The sequence below is a fragment of the Onychostoma macrolepis genome, chromosome 11, assembly GCF_012432095.1.
Source record: "Onychostoma macrolepis isolate SWU-2019 chromosome 11, ASM1243209v1, whole genome shotgun sequence".
NCBI lineage: Eukaryota > Metazoa > Chordata > Actinopteri > Cypriniformes > Cyprinidae > Onychostoma > Onychostoma macrolepis.
Genome location: NC_081165.1, coordinates 7,444,771 through 7,461,961, shown reverse-complemented (window position 1 = coordinate 7,461,961; position 17,191 = coordinate 7,444,771). Strand labels below are relative to the sequence as shown.

Here is a 17,191-nt window from a genome sequence, read left to right as displayed (position 1 = left end):
ATAACCAAACCAGGAATATACAATGTGAAGAAATACAGGGCAAATGTTGTCTTGAGACGGGAAAGCAAAATCATTTTGCTCATTTTACCTGAGGACCTGGAGCTCCAGAAGGCCCCTGAGGGCCCGGTGCACCAGCATCACCCTTCTGTCCACCTTCACCCTGTTCTCCCTTAGTGCCAGGCTGTCCATCTGCACCCTAACATATCCAGATCAAATCAAATAACAATCAGCTAATCAATGTTTGTGCTGTCAGTGCTCCAACACTCACACCTTTTTATGTCATTAATCAACATGCAAAGGCAGTTCATCTATCCTTAATATCATGTTAAATCTATTCATTTCAGGTTTGATGCATTCATGACTGCATTTAGTTCTTGATTTTGAATTTTAATGAAACTCCTTTTTGCTTCTTCCTCCGCTGCATTTCCTTAAATATGTCCCAAAATAAGTTCACAGTGATGATTTAAAAACAACTGAATTGGCAACCATTCCCACAGCTCCAGCTCCTGAATCAACTTCACCACTGAAGATGCTCTCCAGGATCGAGTCTGGTCACCCCTGCTTTAGAGGGACTTTGACTGTGCAAACATAGTCGTCCCAAATCTGAGTTGATGTTATAAAGCTGTAGTGTATCTCTGTCAATGCTGGTGCAGTCACAGGAACAGTTTTAAACGTGTAATATGACGTGCTGCAGCCAAACAAAGTGCAGAGGCAGAAAACAAACTGTATAAACTGTTTCGCATGTTGTTCTGGGTAATGAGCTGAGATGTCATTACATCATTTATGATTAGACAGCAAACTCATCTACCTTCTCTTTTACTGATCACTGAGATCTCAGTTCTTGCTTTAATAAATAAATGAGTTCAAGGAATTATACGCATTGACTTTTAGCCATTTGCACCATCTTTCCATCTTTTTTGCCTCTTTATTTTATTTTCTGCAAAAATAAAATTTATTTGCACAAACACTTAGATGACTGGTATCACCATTAGCTGGGTAGTCTCTAGGCCAAAGCCTTTTTTATTTGTGGGTTTCATTTGTGCACTGCTATAATATTAAAAACAGCAATTCAATTCCAGTAGTCTGATGGTCAGATTGTGTGAGCTTGACGTATGAGAGCATAAGAGATTTTACTGTTAGGCAGAAATAAAGAAAGAGTGAAGGCGAGGTGCAGTGATTGCCACTGCTGTACTTACAGGAGGACCAGCAAAACCTGCAGAACCAGGAGGTCCAGTCTCTCCTCTGTCACCCTGTCAAAAACATAAAGCCCCAGTTTTATGATATCATACTAGTACATTTTTATACTTTATGTACAATAATGATGCCATGCCATCAAATAAAACAGCATTTTAGATTATGAAGGTTGCTCATGTCACATTAATTTCTAAGAAGCGCATATGTATAAAGCATATAAAAACATATATCCAAATTATCCAGAGATCTGGTGTGTCATATCATGTCTGGTGTATTACCGTAAGTGAGATACAGAATGACAAAACTGTATGACGGATAAAACTTCTCCGTATGTAAATTCAAAGGTCGGTATAAAGTTTGAGCAACAGAAGATCACTGCATGCATTGAGTTACATACGCAAGTTGCAAAATATATTGACTTCAATGTGGAAAGTATGGAAAGTAGATAAATGCCACTATTCTGAACACAGGTCTTTGAACACTGATATCATTTATGAGAGACTCACAGGAACACCGCGAGTACCAGCAGCTCCAGATGGTCCTGCAGGTCCAGATTCTCCCTGAGGAATGTGCAGGGTAAAGATTAATATTAGACATTTAACATGTTAACAAACTGATAATAAACTGATAACTTTAGTACCTTTTCACCGTTGGGTCCGCCAGGACCAGGAGGACCGATTGGACCCGTTAAACCCTGCAAAGACACAAAGCAGCTTCCTCATGCACTCCTGTTCATAAACTTCAGTAGTATGATTAAAAAAGGATCTCATTAACATCCCTACAAGACTCTGCTACTGAAATGACACACACAAACACATATGTGACCCTGGACCACAAAACCTGTCATAAGGGTCAATTAAAAGCTGTCATAAAGCTGAATAATTAAGCTTTCCATTGATGTATGGTTTGTTAGGATAGGACAATATTTGGCTGAGATACAACTATTTGAAAATCTGGAATATGAGGGTGCAAAAATATCAAAATATTGAGAAAATCACATTTAAAGTTGTCTAAATGAAGATCTTAGCAATGCATATTACTAATCAAAAATTAAGTTTTGATATATTAATGGTAGGAAATTTACAAAATATCTTTATGGAACATGATCTTTACTTAATATCCTAATGAATTTTGGCATAAAAGAAAAATGTATAATTTTGACCCATACAATGAATTGTTGGCTATTGCTACAAATATACCTGTGCTGCTTATGACTGCTTTTGTGCTCCAGGGTCACATATGAATTCACCCACGCATTCATCCAGAACAGAACTCATGCTGGCATATTCATGCAGCATGTCCTTTGTGTACAATTAACACACTACAACACGCACATGCTATTCAGGATTCGTTTGGTTCAAGTGTTTAGTTATATCATGTAGACCAGTGGTGGCTCGAAGACTGCACAAGAAGTCTGGCTTCATCATATTTCTTCTTATGGCCATTTGTAAACCAAATCAGATGTGTATTTCACTGTTCAGCGCTAGTTTGAGAGGCAGCTTTGAGAGCAACACATGCTTCATCACCAGCTCAACCATACATGTAAAAACCAAAGTAAATATTGAAAATATTAGAGGAAAAAACAATGGGCCAGTTTTACTAACAGCTTGCACCAGCACAAACCGTGTTTTGCCATTAAAATAGTACTGTCAGGATTTACTAAAGACGCGCAGTGAAGAATTAGCGCTGAAAAGGCGAGGACACAGTTATTTTTGGGCCTGACCTTATTGAATATGCATTTGTAGGAGTTTCCCTTTCAGATGCAAAATTTATGGGAGGAGAGTATTAAAATGAATCAAGCAATGCGATTTACTTACGTTTACACTCATTAAATTACTTAGTTAATTGCGTATTTCCGCCATTATATAACACCCAAAAAAGCATGTCTTATGCAGGAGGTAATTTGCGCTGCTCTCAGTAGATTGCGCTGGTCATTATGGAAATGATCTGCTGCATTTGTGTTCTTTAATGTGTGCATTGTCAGTAAATCACCCGCAGAATTTTCCCTCCCATCGACACTTTTATGGAACTGCGCTCTAATGCTAATTTGCCCTGTTTAGTAAATCTGGCCCAAGATGTTCAATCTTCTTACTCTTGCGCCGTCTTTCCCAGGAGCTCCTTCAGGTCCTTTCTCACCGTTGTCACCCTGCAATACACAGACAGTTAAATCTTATGATTTATATCCATTACAGTACCTGTATCGCTAATGTTTGCACACACAGCAGTAAATGGACAATAGTGCTTTACTAGTGCTTTTCTAACATGTTATTTTATAACATTTTCTAAACAAAGCAGCTGGAGCGTTGATGAATATTACATAATGAAGCAGTAGGTAACGGATCAACAGAGTTTTATAAACATAAGTTTCTCTTCATTTCAAAAAGACACAGGCCTAGTCTCACAGAGGGTGGATCTGAATAAATCTCACTTACTCTGTCCCCCTTTGGTCCAGGAATGCCGGACGTGCCTCTCTCTCCAGGCATCCCCTGCAGTCCCGGAGGCCCCTGAGCACCAGGAGCTCCCGCCGGGCCGACGCCACCCTACGGATCAATACAGGCTTCAGCACATTTAACCCGCATGCTTTAATGAAGTGAAGGCTGTAGCATGTGTTATCATAAAACACACGAGTGAGTCAGGATTTGAGTATGGTACGGTACCTAAGTACGGTACATTTATCTCTACTGCTGTATTTCTGTAGTGGACTGACTGATCTGCTCACCTTGGGCCCATCAGTTCCTGGAGTTCCTGGAAGACCTCGAGGCCCCTGGAGGCCCTGGGGCCCCACTCCTCCTCTCTCTCCTGGGAAACCCCGCTCACCCTGAGGAGGAAGGGCGCAGGGAACTTTAACACACATGAGAATACTAAGCACTCACAAACCGAAGAGAGAGCATCAGGTTGAGACTCACGCGTGGTCCGGTGGCCCCTGCGGCCCCAGCCTCTCCTGGAACACCCTGAGTGAGCAAAGACAGACACAAGGTTTATTACACATCTGTGTGCAGCCAGCACAATGACATGTAAAGCAAGGTTTCCTCTGCTTCTTCAGGAGCTCTCACCTGATCGCCAGGTTTACCACCTTCACCAGGGGGGCCCGGGGGTCCAGGGAGACCCTACAAACAACAAAGAAATGCTTTGTTCACAACACTATGACATGCAAACATGGTGTTAAACTAAACTGTTCATTATTTTTTTGATAAATAAATCTTCAAGTAGCACAACTAGCTTTAGAGCTTCAGATCCATGTAAAGGATGTTCATTGTAACCTCTATTAATCTTGGTATTATTCCAGGATCTGTATGATTCTCTGAAACAAACAGAAGCCTCAGTGATAGTTCCTTCAGAAAAAACTCGCAGTAGCAGTTAATCGTGTCACTCATTAGTTCATTATGTCATATAATAATACTGTTACAGGTATCAAGTTACAGGTAAGACATGATCTGAACTAATGCCCTGCTGGGATGGCACATATTGTACATGATGATTTTTTATTCATTGTCCATATCTATCCAGGATATAAACTTTCTGATATTAAAAATCTCTTTTTTTCCAGAAGTGTCCTGGTCAAGATGCATCACAGATACATCTGTACAAAAATGATGTCTGTAAAAGATCATTTGTTGGCTCATCCATTATAAAATATGGTCCGCTATTAACTGTAGAACGAAGAAATTCAGCTGGGAATCTTCCTCAGGTTTGTGGAAGAAAATGACTTCAGTAATAAATCACTGATCAATGCCTGTAAATCCTGAAATGATCTCATGACCATCTGAGAAACTATTTACATCTGAAATGGATTGAAGATTAATTACTACTTTATATTTAATATTGTTTACATTTCTTCATTCATGATAATTAAACTAAATAAACTGTTAAATGTATAGATCTTGAATCTTCTCACAATGGGTTTGCTGTCAAGAACAAGATCATACTGAGATTCAAACTGAAGCAAAGCATTAAAACCATCTATGTTCAACAGGAATACACAGATCGATGTCTACAGTCATCCAGATGGATGGGAATAATTATCTTTCCCTACAGAATGATTTTTGTAAATACATATCTCTCATCATATTGCTGCTGCTGGAATTGTTAATGTTAACTGTTAAGTAACAAGTCACGACAGTGAATATACAAAGACATGATTGAAACACTCTGCACTGTAAAAAGAGGCAACCTGCAACTGTTAGCTTACAGAGCTATTTTTACCTGATTTAACCCACAGAAAAGAAATAATGTAATTAGGCTGATTGAGTGATGTTAAACACTCTTCTTGACTTGAATAAGACTAGCATGGCAACTCACCTGGAATCCGGAGGGTCCGGGCTGACCCTGCTCTCCTCTTTCTCCTGCAGGACCCTGTCAACATCCCATCATCATCATCATCATCAGACTCTCACTCATAAACTTGTAATGTGAACATGCGCATGTGCAGATGACACTCACAGCAGGTCCAGGGGGTCCGGCAGCGCCCGTCTCACCATCTTTCCCTGGAAGACCCTGCAGAGCACAGACATCGGTCACTCCATCAGTGTTGTATAAGAACTGAAGCTGAGGTGTGAAAGGTGCTTGTGTGTGTGTCAGAGACGACTGTTTCTTCAGAAGAGCCTTAGTGTCACTGCTTGTTGTCTACATATTATAATGTCAGCCTAATCTCAGCATCAGACAGACAGCAGACGACTAGAAAAACACCGCAAACCTTCTGGAGAAAAACACTGAGGTTTGCCTCAGCCTCTCACTGCATGATTAGCCTCTTATATTTACTATTGTGGCAGCATTTCTTCAGAAATAGTGATGCAGGTGTGTCCTTGTAGTGCTGCAGGTCAATTATGTCGAGGCTCTGATTATTTAGCACGCCCTAATGTGGTTTTCTGCCTCCTGTCCAGATCAAAAAATGTCATACAAAGTACTGTCAAACATTGCATATTTCCAAAAAACAGAGTTTTCTACTTCACAAGAGATAATCATTCACCAGTCAAAAACTGCCTCTAACTTTTATCCAAAGCCAAGCAAGAGCCGTCCTTTCACAAGACATGGTTCAAACATGAATCCCAGACTCCAGGATAATAATGCTCAACACATCTGAGCCGAATCAAGCGTCAAAATGCCAAGGGTCTGTGTTTTCAGTTCTCCAGGTCATCATGCAGTGTGTTGAACTCTTATAGCTAACTGGAAGTGTTTCTCCATTGCTTTGGATGTTTATCTATCAAATGGCTTTGTGAAATGATCAGTTGTGGACCAGTATCAGTACCAGTATCTGCTCTATCCATCCGCAACTGAAGCCACAAAGAAACCACATTTTTATTTTATGCAAAAAGGCCAATAAAAGTCTTTTAAAATGAATGCTAGGAGAACACCAGAGCAGTGTGCAACACATAAAGACACTCAGCGTCTGTTTGACACACAAGAGCTCGCTCAGTCCTCAAACTAAACTCTTGAATATGTTTCAGAAACCTGATGCACTGTGACACAGAAACTTTGACACATTAACAAATTACATCCCTGATGACCTTCACCGGCAAACAACTGCTTTGTAGTTATGTAAAGAATCGTTCAAGTAAGAATTATACTGTACATGGTCCGCTGTGCTTGAAATAAAAGCCAATCACTAGTTTTGGAAACAGCATGTTTTCTTTATAATTCTTTATAATTTCTTAGTAAATTACCATTTACCCAAATGCATGTTTAGAAAAATCATAAAGTCGACTCAAATACACAAGATCAAATGTCTGGTTTTCTTTAAAACAAGCCACCGTTTTAGCGCTGGAAGAAAGAAATTGCCAAGAAAGCCTGCCAAGAGAGCTCGGCATCGCTAATGACAAGCACCAGCAATCCTGCCCAGAGTTCAGTCGCTCTGAAGATCAGTCAAGCTGCTCCCTTGCTGCTTCGTTTGGCAGTGTAGATGTGTTGAGGATCGTGGAGCAACTTACACGCAAACCAGGAGCTCCAGCGAGGCCCTTCTCTCCGGGCTTCCCAGCCTCACCCTGCAGCGAGAGGAAGATGCCTTCAGTGATGGCTATGTGAAACAGCCATTAAAATGCAGAGCAATAATACTTGAAAAAGTGTTTACATAATAACACAATTAATAACAAAAAAGAACAGTGATGTACACATTCACTAAACTGAGCTAGACAATGACATCTCTGAATTCAATAATGAAATGCCTTTAACTGAAAATTGAGTGTTTAATCTTATCATTATACATTACTGACACTCTATCCTCCAATTTGATACTGTTAAGTGCTTTCACACAATCTGTATTGTTAAAAGCGCTATATAAATAAAGGTGACTTGACTTGACTTGACATTCAGGTTGCTGTGACACAAACAGACATGTATGGACAAGAGTTTTATGTCTTACATTGCCACCCTTGGGTCCAGGGAATCCCATGACTCCCGGCTGACCGCGAGCACCCTGAGGGCCCGGGGGCCCCGGCCGGCCGTCTTCACCAGCAGCACCCTACACCCAGAGCACTGCAGTTACTCAGGGTACAAACATACCACTACAGCTCTTAAACACGTGTGTGTTAGTCTTTAACTGTGAATCTTTTCGTGAGAGATCACATGACAGGAAGCAGGAAGTCAAGGACCCTCTATGATATGTATAAGAAGCAGCATGGTCTGAGATTTTAAACAGAATCAGGACACTGCATTCACTCTTTTGTATCAGTGCATTGTATTTGAGTGCATTGCTGACACACAGAGACTCTTCAAGGCTGTCTGTTGGTGTGGAACCAATAGACTTTATGCTTTTAACAGATTAAGGGCTGGTTCACACAGAACATGTTTTTCCATTTCACTATGATACTTTTCCAAGCTGTGAATAAAACAAAGATTACTGGAGTACACATTTAGAAGAAAAGACTATTTCAGTCTTTCTGCTTCGAAGTTTAATGTTTAATTCAAAATGATATGTGCCACTTCTTTGTAATTATTTGTAAGATTTACAAACGGCAATTTGTTTCTGCACCAATTATTTTTTCCCATGTACATTGTAATGGCTAAGGCTGATATCTAAAGAGCAGACTGGCTGAAATTATGAATAGAAATTATAATTGTAATGGTCAAATTCACTATTAAGCACACAGCCAAAATATGTGTGTAAAAATATAGTCAAAATATAAGCATAATAGTTGTGTACAACAGCGTCTACTCACAGACGGACCAGCTTTGCCCTGTGGACCAGCATCGCCCGCGCGTCCCGTCAGACCCTGCGTAATGGAATTATGACAAGTGTGTAAAATCAGCATCAAACCTGTTTACACTGTTTACACTGCAGACAGATGTCCTGATTTACCCTTGCACCAGGCAGACCCGGTTCTCCAGGCCGGCCCGGATCTCCGCCGGCTCCCTTGGGTCCCGACACTCCCGCAGCTCCCCGCTCGCCCGGAGCACCCTGCAGCACAACGCCAGAAACTCAATTCATGCTGAATTCATCAGCTAAAACATGCATTTCATAGCCACGTGATGTCTAATAATTTGGTTTGCAATGTAGTAAAGTGCAGTCGAGACTGAAGGACACGGAGCAGCATATGGCCGAAGAACAATATCAGGCATGATGACAAAAGCCACCTTCACACATCAAATCTGGTTAATTTCTGTAAAATTGTTGTATTGTAACTCTCTGATGTCAATCGTCAGAAATGACCTTCAGACTGCATTTTCTTAAAAAATAAACTTTACTTCATCACTAATTTGCTAGTGTTACTTCTCATCCAGGCACATTGTCAGAACTTATTTAACATAATTTCTTGTTCACTCATGATCTCTAAACAGCAAAATGCTTATATTTTTCCTGAAAGACTGTATGTGTGTTATGCATTTCGAACACGTGAGGCGTCTCACCTTTGGTCCAGCCAGACCATCTTGTCCAGGAAAACCTCGATTACCAGGAGCTCCCTGCAGAAAACATGTCATCCTCGTTTAATCTAATTTATAACACAATACAGTATAAAGCTTCATCTCAAAGAACTACAACAGCCCCATCTAACCGATGGCAGTCCTTGAGAGAGCTGAATAACTGTATTTCCTCGAATGGGTCACGTACAGAAGGTACACAAGATCAGGTCAGACATGAAGAAGCCGTGTCTTACTCTCTCTCCAGGCGGCCCGAGGGGTCCAAGAGCGCCGGGCTCTCCTCTGGGTCCTCGCTTACCTTCCTCTCCGGCAGGGCCAGGGGTACCTTGAGGCCCAGCGTTGCCCTAAACAAACCATCCTTTATTTAAAACCCTCATTTTCATTTAACTATGACAGCTGTAAGGCAACACATTTAACTCACGTAAAACACTAGCCAGCTGCTGAACTACCATCACTGCATTCTCTGACAGATACGCTTCACATGCAGCACAAAAACACACTGATAGTAGGTTTAAATGCTACACACTGACTTTTCACTTGCATCTGTACAGCTGTAAAATTAATAGGTTAGTTACTTTTAGTTAAAATGAATAAAAAAGTAACATTTTAAAATGTTAAAAAGACATGTAAACTTAAAAGTATTATTTTATTGTGACATTGCTTTATGTTAGCAAACACTCTTCATGAAAGAAGTGTTTACAGTGCATTCGCTCCTTGTATTTCAACTTTGTAGAATACAGTGCTGCAGATTATGAAGTTTTTATTTATGAAGTTATATGACTATGAATAACTTCTAGTGTGAATGCAAGGAACAGAACTTACAATTTCTCCTTTAGGACCAGCCTCACCCTTGAACCCTGCGAGACCCGAATCACCCTAAAGACAAACACATCATAGTCTGACATATGAGTAAATCTCATCTAATATCAGCATTATCAGAAATAGACATTAGATATTCTGAATGAAGTTTTCTGGTGGGATTGAAGGGTCTTTGATTAGAAGTCTCTTTTTTCACTATAAAGATGTATAGTTATTTTTTCAACATTAAAAAAAAAAAACTGTCATTAACAAACATAAGAACAAAAAAGTAAATTACAAACAATAATACAAATAAATTCAATAAAACAAATATATAAATCAAATAAAAATCAATCCGCATTATAAACGATATAACAAAATCTCTATCAATTAACATCACTATATATATCGTCATATCATCCAGCCCTGGAAAGGTTCAGTGTGGGTTTAAATAAAACAGATCTGTGAAATATCTAAGTGTGTATTATGGCACAGGGCAAAACGTGATAAATAATTTATATCTCACATTATCACATTGAACTCATCTCTAAGCCAGAGAGTTTAACTCCAACTACACACTCTAAAGCCCCGTTCACACCAAGAACGATAACTATAAAGATAACGATATTAGTGTCCTCACCAGCGAATTATATCATCTGTTTATTCTAAGCTGCCGCTTTAAATTCTCAAGCTCATTACAGCAGGATGGATTCTGATTGGATGTCAATGTTTGTATCGTTCATCAGCTGGAAACAATCATTCTGAAAGTGATTCAAACGCTGTCGTTTCTCTGTGCCTTTATCGTTATAGCTGTGGTGTGGACTCTGCTATTCTTTAATATTGAGAACGATTTTTAGAACTTTATCGTTGTCTTCATAATTATTGTACTTGGTGTGCACGGGCCTTAATACACTTATCATAAGAGTCTCTGATGATGGCATTGTTTTGTGTTTACTTTGGTCATTTGCATACGGAGTATAAAACACAAACACTCACTGTAATGTAAAGTAGTGTAAAGCAGTGTAATGTAGAGTTAACCAGTCGTTATTGCTAAATAAACCAGGTGTCAGGTCCTGATGGGCCTGTCTGGGTTTATTTTTCAGAGGTGAATGGCTGTCTGAAGACTGACCATTTGAAATGAACACAGAAACTCACAGACTGTCCCTTCGGCCCCAGAGGTCCAGTCGCTCCCTGGGGTCCAGGAGGGCCCCGAGGGCCTGGGAAACCAGGAGCGCCAGCGATACCAGGAGCACCCTATGAGATGACACAGATGAGCGTGTGCAAACAGGTTCACAAACAACTCCAATCCTCATACTATCTACTGTGTTGCTTTGAGAGGATTGAATTATCGCAAGTGATTCTCACAAATTTTGAAACAGGAATGATGCTCAGGTGAACTATGAAGAACAGCTCATTCACAGTGGATCACAAATACGTCACAAAGAGTCTTACAGCTCTTTAAATGCAGGTGTACTTACCACTGATCCTTTGGCTCCAGGGAGGCCATCAGTCCCGGGGTTACCCTGCAGAATGAGCGAGAGCACACAGTCAGAGAGACTAGATCCAGATCCTACAACAGGTTAAACAGCAATATTTCTGTTTCATCTGCTGCAAGTCTCTCCTCAGCAAAACTCCAGCAGAAACATAGAATTGCCAAGTCAAAATAAAACTTATTCAATTCAGGAACACAATTCATCTGTCCACGGGACAAGACCAGTGCACTTCACCACTGCTGACTTCAGGAGGAACCAAACCAAATCCAAACCAATTTTCTCCCATCATCCACTGGGGGTCGCTGTGTCTTGTTGTGTTTGCTGTGTGCTTTTCTTCTGAATCTGATTTCCTGTTCTTATCTTCTGCTGATTGCCTCTAATAAGTCTTCATGCATTCTCTGACTTTGTATAATACCTGTAGCGATCTATCCATTACATCCACATTCACTGCTCAGAACCTTTGAGCCAGTTATCTCAGCTTTAAAGGTCATGTGACGAATCAGTTGTGAGAAAATGACGTCATGAAAACATAGACTGGAGCACACAGTCCCAAACACTTCACTGCCGTCCATCCTGAGCGGTGGCATCAATGACATATATTTATTATTAGAACAAGCGAGGCAAGGAAAACGCACACCTTATGAGGTGCAAGTTGAAGGAAAAAATATGAATCAATTAAGAGAACAACTGCACATTCGCTTAAGCATATTTATTAACCAACGTTTAGAAATGTTTGTTAATAAATATGCTTATGTGAGTGTGCAGTTGTTCTCTTAATTGATTCATATATTTATTATTAAATCCATCAGCTGGTGGAAAGGTGATGTCCACTTCCTGGAGGAACTTAAATCCTGCCCACCAAGATGGTTTCCACTGGTTTGGTTGGTCTAGTTGGGCACTATTCATCTGGTCAGGCTAAACCAGCTTATGCCAGAAAACCACATCTTGACCTCTGTAGCACTTCCATTTATGCCATTAATGCCCACCCAGCTATGCTCTTTCTTGCAGAGAAATAGCGTTCATGAAGAGTTTCAGTCATGTTTTGGGCCTCATCACTTGTCAGAGTCATACTGCCTCTGCAGGGCATAACTTCATTTCATTGTCCATATCAACAGCAGAATGTTTTAGTTTCCATTATCCAAAGTGACTTACGACACCTCTGGAGTAACCTCTGACCTCTGACCTCGTGTAAGGGCACAGTGAGGATGGTGATCAATGAATATAGTCATCTGAGTCATTTTCGATCGCATTAATCTTTTTCCGTGGTTACTCACAGACATTCCAGAAGGTCCTGAAGATCCGGGGACGCCAGACTCTCCTCGGGGTCCTTGTGCTCCTTCAGGTCCTCTGGCTCCAGTAGGTCCTGCTTCACCCTATGAAGGAAAAAACAACACGAGACATTCTGCTTGGGCACGACTATTCCTTCTCAAGATCAGCAACATTTTCAAACGTCATTTTCAGAGCCTGGGTTGTACATTCATCTGTATTAATGTGGTCATAAAAAGTGGTCATAAACCTGAGATTATTACTAAATTTACTGTTTTTAATAGCAGAAAAATTAGAATCTGAATGACCAGTCTGATGTGATATTTAATGGTAGATACGACAGTTTCTCAAAACATTCATGAATTGTTATTATTGTTTGTATAGATGTTATTATTATTGGTATATACCTATGACATACATGACATGCACCAATAGTGTAAACGTCTGATTTGCGACAGAGAAAGGCAGAATTAAGAGACATCACACCTTAGAACCGGGGGATCCTGGGAAACCGGGAGAGCCAGCCGTACCAACTGGACCCTGTTAAGACAAACAACATGAGTTATATACAATGCTTCCGCGCCTCGAACAATCCTCAAATAAAATGAGCTTTCAAGCAGAGTTACTGCAACAGAAGACGAAGCCTCAAACCTACAGGAGGACCAGCAGCGCCGGGTGACCCATCATTCCCTCGAGCACCCTGATCAAACACAACACCACAGACAGTTCAGATCATCAACATCCTCACAGAACACACAAGCAACACTACACCTTGAGATACTAGCTATCAGATTATTATCATTATCAGAGACACAGCATATAGATTTGTGACTATGAGTAAGAGAGCAAGACACAGAGAGACCGTCTGTAGCAGACAACAGAGGACGAAACACTAATCTAATCAATTACTTTATACTGTAGATGCTGTATATTTCAACTCATAGTAACATACGCTGCTATATTGTTTTTGTGTGACAGATTCTGATTTTGTTCCATTTATCTACAGTGGATAGAAATGTAAACGCACAAAAATAAGTACATCATATTGCTTACTTCCCACGTCTCAAAATAAGATGCATGAGGAGAACCAGCAAACTAGTGCGGTAATGCAGAAGCATGTCAAGAGGACGCAGAAACTAACTTACTAGCTACTGAGACAGATGTAGAAATTCATTTATAAAACATCAAATATTTGTCAGTGTGCTACAGAAGAAAGAAAGAAGGTTAATTAAGAAGTGAGTGATTCTTACAGCAGCTCCGGACGGTCCTGGACGCCCCCTTTCACCAGGTAAACCACGTGGGCCCTGAAGAAAAAACACACACAAACATGTTTCTAATGAATATTAACTGTGTCTCAGATGTTTTCTCAAAAGATTTGTCAGGAGAAATAAAAACGAGTCAATAGTTGATGAGCAATGATCAAGTTCATATTGAACAGAAATTGAAACGCTCTCCATTTGCTCTCCGTTTGATCTCATTACTGTCTATGAGAAACAACTGAGTTGTTCAGAGATCTCATGTGCGTAAGCTCTTTCCTTTGAGGGAAATTTGGTTGCAATATTTGTAATGGCGTATTTATTCACTTTATTGTCTCATATATGCTGATGAATGTGAGCCCATGGCAGTTTGTTTAACAGCGTCTGAGAGCTTGAGATGCTCGTGGTCAGACGGTCTGACTCTGACACGCTGCCAGCAGAAATTAAGTGTTTACAGTGTGTGTGCTGATGTTTGTTTGAATCTGACATCAGCTCAGGTGTTTAAAACATACTGCAGCTGCATATGTGTTAAGAATACAAATGTATTCAAGAGAAACAGCAGGGCAGCAGCTGATCACGAACACCTACCATTGGTCCAGGAGCGCCGCTTTCTCCAGAAGACCCGGCCTCACCCTGACAGACACAGACAGAGAGAGAAGGGTCGGACCGAGAGTCAAACCTGGAACTACCCTTACATGTAATGATGGAAATGTGATTAGTGAAAGTCATACTTTAGCCCCAGTGGCTCCGGACTCTCCTTTAGCACCATCAAGACCTGGATAACCCTGCAAACACACCACAGACCAACACATGTCAGTGATACTGCATTCACAGAGCTATTGATGAAATTACTACAGCGGGGAGGTGAGACCATCGGGTCACTCCTGTCAACTCAACCAGAGGTCCAAATTTTTGATTGAAGAAAGATAAACATGTATAGTGAGGAAAGCCAAAATATGAAATGTCATGGATGTATATGTACTGAGCAATCCACTATTTTGTAGAGGGGTCAAACTGTTCATTTTAACCTGAGATTCAGAGCCAAATTACAGGGGGGTAAAAATGACCTCAGAAAGACCGCAGCATCATAATGTTATTTTCACACAGAGATTGGTAGGTCTATTAGTGAAATCTGTTGACTTTAGCAATCTTTGTTGTATTATGTGCCTATGGTGACTGTTCAAAAAGGGGGAAAGAGCACCTTTCAAGTTATTTCTCTGAAGTCTGTAGAACTGTAGAAGTTTTAAAGATATCTTACAATTTTATATGGATTTTGGCACAGAATGACCCTATTTCTTTTCCATGCATTGGCCAGATTTTGGTCTATTTTGCATTTATAACATGGCTTCTTTCATAGTGTAAAGGAAACATCCAAAATATGCATTTAAGATTTTTTATTTTTTTTATTACACTTTATACATTTGCATCTGTAGATTTCAATTCCAATCCATATCTTTAAAGAGTTTTTTTTGTTTGTTTTTTTTCCTCCATTTTACACACTTACATACACCAAAACTTACAGTTTTATTCCTGTCTATATTCTGGTGAAAATGTAGTTTTGTAATACTTGTACTCTTAATGTACTTTGATTAATCACCAGGGGAGGTCTATAGTTAAGAATGTTTACCCTATTCACCTGTAGTGCCTGGCCTTAAGAGGTTGACCACAAAAAGATCACATAATGAAAAAGTGCACTAACTCTGTGTCCCTTGATTCCAGGTAGACCTGGTGTTCCTGGGAATCCACGAGCTCCCTGTGTTGAGAGAGAGAGAGAGAGAGAGAGAGAGAGAGGTATGAGGTGAATGGAAGTATTCAGACGTCTCTTCTTTCTTTCTCTGGCCTGCAGCCACAGCAGCGTCTCACATCTGGGCAAAAGCTTGCGCGCCGCGGGCAGCAGTCACTGCATCGCTGCTTTCTCACATGGATCAAGCGCTTTAACGCTGTTTTAATTTAAAGCGGTTCACCTGAGGCCCAGAAGGTCCACGTTCACCAGATTTCCCAGGTTTGCCTGCTTCCCCCTACAAGACAGACACAGTGATTTCACAAAGCTTAAAATTAAACTCTGATCAGCGCTACTGTGCTCAAATATCAAAGTGTAACTACAAACCCATCAGGAAATGAAAGATTTGCATTCATGCTTCTACATCAGAGCTGCAGCTGGCCGTGAACAAACGCCCAGAGAACTGATCGTTTTAATGCATTTTTTTCACAATGATCTATTTCTACAGCGCTTTATACAATACAGATTGTGTCAAAGTAGCATCTCAGTAATAAAAAGTAAAATAACAGCGGCAATGTTGTCAAATTCATCAATTATGAAAAAACTCAGTTTCAGCTGTAAAGCAGCTCTACAGAAATCGTTATACAGATCAGTTCAATTCAATGTTATGCTAGTATCATTGAGATACTATTATCATTTATATTAATATTTTGAATCAGTTTTTATTTTTATTGCCTTGATAAGTAGCTGAAATAAAAAAGTTTATAATGTCTAATATCCTGATTCAGTTCAAATTCTGTTCTCATCCAATAGTGTCAGTGCAGTTAAATTGATAATATTACTGATTATTGATTATCTTTTAAAAGTTCATGTAAAAGGCATTTGCTGCTGTACTGACACCAGTGACTTTAATACGCAGAAATCTTCCAGCACGATGTGTGTGAATCGTGTGTGATGTGGGCAAGAGAAATGGAAGGAATGGGTCTGAGGAGAAGAACAGCTGGAGACGGCAGTACGGGGAAAAACACCTTGGCGCGTGTTTGGAGAGGAGAAAGCTCACAGAGCTATAGTCGTAACCTGCGACAGTGTTCCGTGGGTGATTTGACCAATGTCCAAACACATTCTTTTATCCTGAACGCTATGAGGAAGAAATCAGGTAATCAGGTCAATCATGAGGCGTACTTACATCATCTCCTGGTTTTCCTGAGGGACCCGGGGGGCCACGAGGACCCATTGGGCCCTGTTGAGAGAAAACAAAACTGTGAGATTACGGAAGATGGGACATGTGAATGATCTGAGACTGCACTTGGTAAGAACAATGCTGAAGTGTATTCAGTGCTGATTTTGTGGTGTTTATTACAAAAATACATAATTGAGTCCAGCGAGCCGTGTGCACCTTGTTGACCTACATACACGATCTAGAGGCTTATTTCAATTAGAATGATTCTGGCTAAATGAAGTGGCATTTGCACACCGGGAGGCTGACTGTAATCGTCAGTAATGAGGTCTTTTAGGAAGGTTTTTGGATACGTACGGCTGATCCGGACTCTCCAGCTTCTCCAGGGTTGCCTTGAAATCCTTGTGGGCCCTGCAGCAAAAATGAGACGGAATTC

At 40.4% G+C, this 17,191-nt stretch overlaps 1 protein-coding gene across 6 annotated transcripts in view; it reads right to left on the bottom strand.

The window, feature by feature from the left end:
• Positions 1 to 17,191, bottom strand: part of col2a1b (collagen, type II, alpha 1b) — a 44,964-nt gene that overhangs the window by 12,104 nt on the left and 15,669 nt on the right. For all 6 annotated transcript variants that reach the window (XM_058791233.1, XM_058791234.1, XM_058791235.1 and 3 more), the window contains 30 exons: positions 17,113 to 17,166; positions 16,765 to 16,818; positions 15,823 to 15,876; positions 15,558 to 15,611; positions 14,590 to 14,643; positions 14,447 to 14,491; positions 13,853 to 13,906; positions 13,258 to 13,302; positions 13,089 to 13,142; positions 12,611 to 12,709; positions 11,322 to 11,366; positions 10,999 to 11,097; positions 9,868 to 9,921; positions 9,282 to 9,389; positions 9,034 to 9,087; positions 8,486 to 8,584; positions 8,346 to 8,399; positions 7,550 to 7,648; positions 7,119 to 7,172; positions 5,635 to 5,688; positions 5,494 to 5,547; positions 4,248 to 4,301; positions 4,101 to 4,145; positions 3,914 to 4,012; positions 3,627 to 3,734; positions 3,287 to 3,340; positions 1,835 to 1,888; positions 1,701 to 1,754; positions 1,197 to 1,250; positions 89 to 196 (listed from right to left, as the gene is read on the bottom strand). In XM_058791233.1, the coding sequence (XP_058647216.1) occupies positions 89 to 196; positions 1,197 to 1,250; positions 1,701 to 1,754; positions 1,835 to 1,888; positions 3,287 to 3,340; positions 3,627 to 3,734; positions 3,914 to 4,012; positions 4,101 to 4,145; positions 4,248 to 4,301; positions 5,494 to 5,547; positions 5,635 to 5,688; positions 7,119 to 7,172; positions 7,550 to 7,648; positions 8,346 to 8,399; positions 8,486 to 8,584; positions 9,034 to 9,087; positions 9,282 to 9,389; positions 9,868 to 9,921; positions 10,999 to 11,097; positions 11,322 to 11,366; positions 12,611 to 12,709; positions 13,089 to 13,142; positions 13,258 to 13,302; positions 13,853 to 13,906; positions 14,447 to 14,491; positions 14,590 to 14,643; positions 15,558 to 15,611; positions 15,823 to 15,876; positions 16,765 to 16,818; positions 17,113 to 17,166 (1,971 nt within the window). The remainder of the gene's footprint in view (positions 1 to 88; positions 197 to 1,196; positions 1,251 to 1,700; positions 1,755 to 1,834; positions 1,889 to 3,286; positions 3,341 to 3,626; positions 3,735 to 3,913; positions 4,013 to 4,100; positions 4,146 to 4,247; positions 4,302 to 5,493; positions 5,548 to 5,634; positions 5,689 to 7,118; positions 7,173 to 7,549; positions 7,649 to 8,345; positions 8,400 to 8,485; positions 8,585 to 9,033; positions 9,088 to 9,281; positions 9,390 to 9,867; positions 9,922 to 10,998; positions 11,098 to 11,321; positions 11,367 to 12,610; positions 12,710 to 13,088; positions 13,143 to 13,257; positions 13,303 to 13,852; positions 13,907 to 14,446; positions 14,492 to 14,589; positions 14,644 to 15,557; positions 15,612 to 15,822; positions 15,877 to 16,764; positions 16,819 to 17,112; positions 17,167 to 17,191) is intronic.